General features: G+C 41.0%; 1 protein-coding gene across 1 annotated transcript; it reads right to left on the reverse strand.

Annotated features, from left to right (window-relative positions):
* Positions 1 to 296: 296 nt before the first annotated feature.
* Positions 297 to 9,374, reverse strand: LOC131931885 (uncharacterized). Its single transcript, XM_059288713.1, has 8 exons — positions 9,096 to 9,374; positions 6,853 to 7,030; positions 6,259 to 6,351; positions 4,806 to 4,925; positions 3,399 to 3,544; positions 2,467 to 2,601; positions 1,599 to 1,793; positions 297 to 461 (listed from the first exon to the last, which is right to left on the reverse strand). Exons 1-8 carry the CDS (start codon positions 9,250 to 9,252, stop codon positions 427 to 429), a joined length of 1,059 nt encoding a protein of 352 aa, XP_059144696.1. The 5' UTR covers positions 9,253 to 9,374; the 3' UTR covers positions 297 to 426.
* Positions 9,375 to 9,809: the final 435 nt, after the last annotated feature.

Here is a 9,809-nt window from a genome sequence, read left to right on the forward strand (position 1 = left end):
GTCTGCCCATGTGTCTTGGACACGAACGGGGAAATTAATAAAATAACGATCCGATTAGGCCTTTTGAAAGTTTTTTTTTATTTTTATTTTTTATTTTACGAACACACAATTAATAAAAAGTATAGATTGTGTGTTCGTTACTTAAAACATTCGTACCCCGAGACGTTCTTATCCCGAGTTAATATCGGGTGGTGATTCTAAATCACGAAAAGGCTCCTTTATCAAATCAACTAAATGCACACAAATTGGTGGACACGTTTATTTAAAAAAAAACATAGAAAAAGAAATCTCTGCACAAAAGTTGAAGAATAATAAATTATAATAACTGACATTAAAAGTGGTTGTTTGAAGAAAATAAGATTGAGTGGTAAACACGTCCATTAGTTTATGAAATGTGTATCACCCGCTCCTGTGGGTGTCCTTGCTTCATATCTTCGTTTCGTTGAATCCCACAACAGACTCTTTAAAAAAAATCAAGAAGTGACTTTTCCTGTGTTAAATTGTGTCAGCACAGTAAATGAATAGGGCTGGTAAGTAGGTCACCAACCAGTTCTATTGGCTCATGCAGGTTTTATTCAGCCGTAGAACTGGTTGGTGACCTACTTATCAGCCCTATTACCATCTCATTTTAAAATTCAGTAATCAATATTTTAATTAATACACACTATTATCATCACCAACATCTTTCTCTTCCGTGCACAAATTACCTGTATTCTGCCCAGATTTTTCAACTTTTTTAGCACATTCCCTTATACACATTACATTTCTCTTACACATTCAAACACTCATTTATTTGATCCTTTTAACATTTGCGATCACAAATTAAATATTATCCTTTTTTTAAAAAAAATCACCGGTGACTTTACATTAGGGTGAAACTCAACAACATCTCAAAACAAACAACACTTTACAGCAACACAGCTAGACATAACCTCAACGTCATTCAGCAATTCCATCTTACCATTACACTTATCATTACATTTACCATTACACTTATCATTACACTTATCATTACGCTTATCATTAAACTTATTACATATATCATCACACTTACCATCACACAACCACACCATCACACAAACACACAATCACACAACCACACCATTACACAACCACACCATCACACAACTACACCATTACACAACCACACCATCACACAACCACACCATCACACAACCACACCATCACACAACTACACCATCACACAACCACACCATCACACAATCACACCATCACACAACCACACCATCACACAACCACACCATCACACAACCACACCATCACACAACATCACACAACATCACACAACCACACCATCACACAACTACACCATCACACAACCACACCATCACACAACATCACAAAATCACACCATCACACAACCACACCATCACACAACCACACCATCACACAACCACACCATCACACAACATCACACAACCACACCATCACACCATCACACAACCACACCATCACACCATCACACAACCACACCATCACACAACCACACTATCACACAACCACACCATCACACAAACACACCATCACAAAACCACACCACACCACCCTACACCCACACCACCAATCCAACCTCTCACCTATAGTCTTATCCACCTCATCCATCATATCCTCTTCCTCTTCATCAACCTCGTCCACGATCAACACCGACTTGCGCCTGAACATCCCCACAAACATGTGATGCAGCTCCTTCCGGTATGCGGAACTCAGGGTCAGGTACACAAGCACGTTGGAAGCGAAACTCATGTGGATAGTCGACTGGGATACAAAGTAGCCTGCAACACACAGGGACAGTTTGGTTATTTGTAGTAGACCTCACACAGACGGTCATTCCAATCTCATTCGATCCGGGATTTTTTTCAGAGATTTTTCTCCTGGGGGGTGGGGGGAGGGGGTGGGGGGGGGGGGAATCGCGCATTAAACTTTCCGCAAGGTACTCACAATACAAAGTTAACTTAACGAACAAAGTCTCACCAACGTATCCACAATACAAAGATAACCTAACGAACAAAGTCTCACCTAGGTACCCACAATACAAAGTTAACGAACAAAGTCTCACCTAGGTACCCACAATACAAAGTTAACGAACAAAGTCTCACCAACGTACCTACAATACAAAGTTAACGAACAAAGTCTCACCAACGTACCTACAATACAAAGATAACCTAACGAACAAAGTCTCACCAACGTACCTACAATACAAAGTAAACGAACAAAGTCTCACCAAGGTACCCACAATACAAAGTTAACCTAACGAACAAAGTCTTACCAAGTTACCCACAATACAAAGTTAACGAACAAAGTCTAACCAAGGTACCCACAGTCTCACCAAGGTACCCACACTACAAAGGTAACGAACAAAGTCTCACCAAGGTACCCAAAGTTAACGAACAAAGTCTCACCAAGGTACCCACAATACAAATTTAACTTAACGAACAAAAGTCTCACCTAGGTACACTCGCGTCTGACGCGTGTTTTCATCGAACCGTGAAAACACTAGGTAATAGTAGGTGGGAGCAACCAGTGACGTCACGAGAAAGATGACGTTCGTTGTTTTGACGAGGAAAGCAACGAGCCCGTGAACTGTGGGGTGTAAACAAAACAAAGTAGCGTTTTCATGGCAACAGATCAAGACAGTCGACTGAGTTGTCATGAGCATAAACGAGGATAGAATCTGTGGTGTACTGTCAAAGAGCTCGGGGGGGGGGGGGGGGGGACGGGGGGACGGGGGGACGCAAAGTTCCCTAAAAGTGTCTGATACAAAATAATAAATATACAAAATAGAAATTAATGTGGAAGAGCGGATAATATGTAAGCAATATGTGGATATGTGGGGGAATATACGAAAAATATGGAGAATACTTGATGTCAATGTGGAGTATATGTTGAGAATATGTGGTGAATGTGGAGAATATGTTAAAAATATGTGGAGAATATGTGGAGAATATGTGCAGAATATGTTCAGAATATATTCAGAATATGTGGAGAATATGCACGGAATGTGTTGGGACTATGTTGGGAATATGTGATGAATGTGGAGAATATGTTAAAAATATTTGGAGAATATGTGGAGAATATGTACAGAATATGTGCAGAATATATTCAGAATATGTTGAGAATATATGCAGAATATGTTGGGACTATGTGAGGAATAAGTCTTGAATGTGGAGAATATGTTAAAAATATGTAGAGAATATGTTAAAAATGTGTAGAGAATGTGTAGAGATTATGCGGATAATATGTGGAGAATATATGCAGAATATGTGCCGAAAAGAACAGAACATGTGGAGAATATATTGTTATTTTGTGAGGAATATGTGGAGAATATGTTAACAATATATAGAGACGATGTTGACAAGTACCCGAAGCAGTAAACTTACTGTTTTTGCAGTCGACATCTCTCCGCCTGTGAATGATGAACCACAATAAGTAGAAGATGACCAGACAGGCACAGGGCACCACGAAGACCAGGATATAGTTGGCTTTTGTCCATACCGCTTGGTCTAGAAGACATTCGCTGTAACCGCTATATGTACGATACAAAGTCAACACCATACGACATAGTGTATGTGCATCTATACGCAGTGGCGTAGCGAGGTCGGGTGTCACCCGGTGCGGCACTTAATTGTGTCATCCCCCCCCCCCCCCCCAGAGGCGTGGCGACCCTTCCCGGGGACAAACTTTCAAATTTACGATTGGCACTTCCCCCCCCCTTAAACTATCGATTTGCACCCCCCCACCCCCTCGTCAAACTTTCGGTGTGCACCCCCCCCCCGCTCAATTTTTTCTCTATATATTTTGCTATTTTCTGCCTTGGTGTCACCCCCCCCCCCCCTTAAATGGTGTCACCCGGTGCGGTCCGCACCCCCGCCCCCCCCCCCCACCCACCCCCACTCGCTACGCCTCTGTCTATACGGGGTCTTTGACTGATCAGCTATCAAGACAGTTCATAATACAATGTCTAAAAGTTGTAACCTTTTATTTGTATAAGAAAAAGATTAGCTTTGCGGGGGATGGGGGAGGGGGATTTTTTTTTGTACCAGTGTCCAATAATAGAATCTTCTTATAAAAAGGTTGTTAGGTTGCTGGTGGTTAAATAAAGTCAAAACCAACTCTAGTTCTACCACGCGCCTAACGCTAATTTCTAACCATAAAACTAGTCGAGATTACAATGCTAACAACCTAACACCCCTATTTTTTGGAAGAGTTTATTATAGGACGTCTGTGTCTTCAGTCATCTGATTTTGCGTTTAGCATACGAAAGTGTGGAGCGGAGTGGTCTAGCGGTAGGCTGACGTGCTTAGTAACCCGAGGTCGGAGTTCGAACTCGAAGGCCGTTGGGCGTCCCCACGGCAGAGGCGTAGAGATGAGGGGGGGGACATATGTCCACGGGCGCCGAACTTAGGGGGCGTCAAAATGGGTTGTCAAAACATATTAAAATGTCATTTTTGCTGCATTTTTGCAGTTTGAAGGGGGGGGGGCGTGCAAATCGAAAAGTTGAGGGGGGCTGCAAATCGAAAGTTTGAGGGGGTGGTTGCAAATTGAAAATTTGCTCCCGAGGGGGGCGCAAAATTGAAAGTTTGTTCCCGGGAAGGGTCGCTACGCCTCTGCCCTAGGGGGAACTACGGGGAACTGCCCCTCATATCCAAACCAGGATATACTGTGCTCTAATATAGGCAGCAAAACCCAGTTGTTACATGAGTATGTCTTTACTGATTAAACCACCCGGAAAATCAAGTGTAGACAACTTTACATACTAAACCACCAAGAGACTACTAGATCCCTACCTGAATATATCTTGCCGTTTACTGCCAAAATAAGTTATAAGGATTTCGTAAAAGCCACAAAACAGGCAGGTCCCTAATACGGCCAATGGAGGTTCGTAACCGGTGTACATAGGTCGAATGCTGAAACAGTAATATAATTAGTTCGGAAGTTGAAACAGTAGCCTATAGAGGTCGGAAGTTGAAACAATATAATACAGAGTACTAAAGATGAAACAGTACCATACATAGTTCGGAAGTTGAAACAGTAGCCTATAGAGGTCGGAAGTTGAAACAATATAATACAGAGTACTAAAGATGAAACAGTACCATACATAGTTCGAAAGTTGAAATAGTAGCATAAGAATGTCGGAAGTTTAAAATACAGAGTATGAAAGTTGAAACAGCACCATACATAGTTCGGAAATTGAAACAGTAAGATATAGAGATCGAAAGCTGAGACAGTAACACACGGAGGTCGAAAGTCGAAACACAAACAAAAATAAGGTCGGAAGTTGAAACAGTAGCTTATAGAAGTCGGAATTTGAAACAATAACATACAGAGTATGAAAGTTCGGAAGCTGAAACAGTAACATCTATAGTTCGGAAGTTGAAACAGTGACACGTAGAGGTCGAAAGCTGAGACAGTAACAAGCAGAGATTGGAAGGAGATACATTAACAGACGGAGGTCTTAAGTTGAAACAGTAACAACATTTTAAAATTTCTAAAACAAACTTCAAGTTTTACTTTCGATATTAAAACAATACGCATAAGGCTACAGAGTAGGATAAATGTAAAGAAAAAACGTGTGGTTCATCCAGGTCGACAAAAATGATCGGGCACTTTCAGGCATCCTTGCAGACGATATTCTAGTTGTATCAGTAGACTGATCTCATAGACATACAAGAGTTCCTTGACAACAAGATTCACCTGACGCCAATCTATAGTTCTTTGACCTCCAGACTTACCTGACGCCCACCTATAGTTCCTTAAGACTTACCTGACGCCCAGCTATAGTTCCTTGACCTCCAGACTTACCTGACGCCCACCATAGTTCCTTGACCTCAAGACTCACCTGACGCCAATCTATAGTTCCTTAACCTCAAGACTTACCTGACGCCCACCTATAGTTCCTTGACCTCAAGACTTACCTGACGCCCACCAATGACGTCAAGACCCACCTGACGCCCACCAAAAGTTCCTTGACCTCAAGACCCACCTGACGCCCACCAAAAGTTCCTTGACCTCAAGACCCACCTGACGCCCACCAAGACTCACCTGACGCCCACCAAGACTCACCTGACGCCCACTAAGACTCACCTGACGCCCACCTATAGTTCCTTGACCTCAAGACTTACCTGACGCCCACCAAGACTCACCTGACGCCCACCTATAGTTCCTTGACCTCAAGACTTACCTGACGCCCACTAAGACTCTCCTGACGCCCACCAAAAGTTCCTTGACCTCAAGACTCACCTGACACTGTGGTACAAGAATCTCCATATCGCCAGTAGCACCTGGTGCCAACAGACGATTGCGATGATGCAATTACTCAGGAACAGGTAGCCGCTGAAATGTATGCAAAACATATAGCCTGCTTTAACATTGAACCTAAACCTAGCCCAGACTTTCATGGCAAAAAAAGTATGATCATCTGCGAGGGTATATACATCAAGCTGAGAGTGTAGTTGATATAGTGTTATCGGGACCCGGTTGTTTTAATGAATGGATACTTTCCGGAAAGTGACAAACGCCCGAAAGGACGATTTGACGTAAACACGACTAAATAATGGTAAATCATCAAAATTTTGGAATTAATTGAAATATTTAAATAGAGGTTGGGGGGGGGGGGGGGGGGGTTGAAATAAGCCATCATATGACAAAACATTCAAAAAATAGGGAAATCATCCTAAAATTGTAGAAAATCATCCAAAACAGTGAAAGTGATGCTTCGATATGGAAAAATTATTCAAAATTAGAAAAAAATCATTCAAAATGGAGAGAGGTATAAAAAAGGGAAATTATTCAAAAAAAAGGGAAGTAATAAAAAAGGGGGAGATAAACAATTACCTGCAGATGGTCAAGTAGTTGGTCTTGACGTCACTGCTCTGTAAACCCACGGGCAGGTAGCGGATGACGTAGAGGAGGAGAGAGATGACGTTAAAGATGCATTGACTGGCCAGGTACAGGGACAAATCCGAGTCACGCAACCTCCTCCTACGTAGCACGACAAGGGTTAAGATATTTCCTAGAGAAGTATGAGCAAGAAAGGGTTAAAGTACATCATAGCCATACAATGGTGCATAGTCCTACAATGGGGCATAGTCATACAATGGTGCATAGCCCTACAATAGTCATACAATGGTGCATAGTCATACAATGGTATGACTCGGGCAGATGAGGCTCGTTAGCTGGGGACAGCCACTCTTCTAGGAGAGACAACTCCAAAATTAAACAACTGCTGCCTTGTAGTTTGTTCTTGGTTGGACAAAGGCTATGGAAGCAAATCCAAAAAGAAAAGCAGGCTGAAATCGGAGTCAATGGCCTCAATGGCGCATAACCAGTTGACACGTAACGCTTAATTGTGTTGGAGGCGTGGTCGAGTCGGCAAAAAGCTCATGGTTGATAAATTCGAACAAAGTCTCGAGTTCAAACCCACTGGCAGATAAATCTCGATCCCCTTCAACACTAATAATTAAGAACGAAGAAGAAGAAGAAGATACAATGGTGCATAGCCCTACAATGGTACATAGCCCTACAATGGTATATAGTCCTACAATGGTACAGTCCTAGGATGGTACATAGTCCTACAGTGGTACATAGCACTACAATGGTACATAGTCCTACAATAGTACACAGCCCTACGATGGTACATAGTCCTACAGTGGTATATAGCCCTAAAATGGTACATAGCACTACAATGGTACATAGCCATACAATGATGCAAAGCCCTACAATGGTACATAGCACTAAAATGGTACATAGTCCTACAATGGTAAATAGTCCTTCAATGGTACATAGTCCTACAATGCTACATAGCCCTACAATGGTACATAGCCCTACAATGGTACATAGTGCTACAATGGTACATAGTCCTACAATGGTACATAGTCCTACAATAGTACATAGTCCTGCAGTGGTACATAGTCCTACAATGGTACATAGTTTTACAATGGTACATAGCCATACAATGGTGCATAGTTTTACGATGGTACATAGTCATACAATGGTACATAGTCCTACAATAGTACATAGTCCTACAGTGGTACATAGTCCTACAATAGTACATAGTCCTACAGTGGTACATAGCCATATAATGGTACATAGCCCTACAATGGTACATAGTCATACAATGGTACATAGCCATATAATGGTAAGAATTCTTTATTTTAAAATAGTATCGCTTACTAGGTCTAAGTTCTTGTAATATGTTTTATTATTGGAGGCTAGCCTTCTCTGACGGTCCGTGGGGCAAACGAATTAGATTTAACCAGTTTCTGTTACCTCGGCACATGTAGGGATAATGTGGTCAGCACTCTTCATGAACAGCCACATTGGTTTTATCTAACGTAAGTTGATTACTGGCGTAAACCTGGATTCGAACTAAAGACTTTCGGGTTCGCAGTCTTGAGTTCTACCTCACGGCCACGCTGTCCCTGAGTCCACCCAGCTATGATGGGTACCTAACTTACCTTATGTAAAATAAAATTTAAAAAAAAACAGATGAACTCTACTTCATCTGCACCGTGTGTTTTGGGCACGAACGGAAAAAAAGATGATAATGCACCTGTACAGCATAATATGTTTGAAATGTTTGTATTGTAACAACATTATATGCTAAAATTATGTGAGCTATAGCAGAGTTACATGTTAAAAGTATGAGCGTAGTAGCCCTATATACATATATATATATATATATATATATATATATATATATATATATATATATATATATATATATATATATATATATATATATATATGTATATATATATATATATATATATATATATATATATATATATATATATATATATATATATATATATATATATATGTGTGTGTGTGTGTGTGTGTGTATGTTGTAACCAGTGTTTCTCCCAGGCTTTTATCTCCGTGGGGGGGGGGGTGGCACTTGAAATTTCCGGGGGTGACTTAAATTTCCGGGGGGCGGACAGTGGTAAAAGTATGTATTTTCTATATAAATTCTATTTCGTTCGGGGTAGACATTTATTCACCCCCCCCCCCCCTCCCCAACGAAGAGATGACCGAAAGAAACTCTGGTTGTAACAATAGCACATACAACCACCTACCAGGTATTCCCACGATGAGAAAGTAGAACGAACAGTAAGTGAACACCAGGTAGGCAAACTGAGCATTGTATTTGTCGTATTCCTCAAAGGTATAATTCGCGGCTTCGTCTTTCGCCGCCGCATACCGTATCGGCCATGTGCGACTGATAAAAAACATCTTTTTTTTTTTATCCTCACCTTCAACGACACTCAGGTTTACGTGTATGTGTATGGTAATTTATACATCATTGTACAATTTGAAGGTATTTTGAATTTTAAAGATTTCATATTTTATTTAACTTTAAATTGTCAAAAAAGGAAGTGATTGTGTTTTTTAATTATCCAATGTTATCGTGCAGCGCTTTTTAATACGTAACCAAAAAAACGGAAATTCCGGGAATTCTTCAATGCGGTGCGTAAACCTAAATATACAAGTAAAGAAAAGGCGTTGCAAGGATTAGTGTGTTTCTTGTTATTCCCGTGTCATTTTTTTTTTTACTTAAGGTCGCAAAAACGCTCTAAAACTCGAACTTCTTATAAATGACATCGCTAATGCTTTGACACAATTCCCACCACCCCCCCCTTCCCCCCCCCCCCCTCTGATCCCACCCCACAATACACATTTATGTAAACAAAAACAAAAGAATACAATTCTTTTAAAGTCAATGTAATATATCTTAGAAACGGGTCCATCTTTTCCCGTTCGTGCCCAAGACACATGGGGCAGATAAAGTA

Source organism: Physella acuta, unplaced genomic scaffold (assembly GCF_028476545.2).
Source record: "Physella acuta isolate Inbredline_101_S28 unplaced genomic scaffold, ASM2847654v3 ptg002047l, whole genome shotgun sequence".
NCBI classification, from domain to species: Eukaryota; Metazoa; Mollusca; class Gastropoda; family Physidae; genus Physella; species Physella acuta.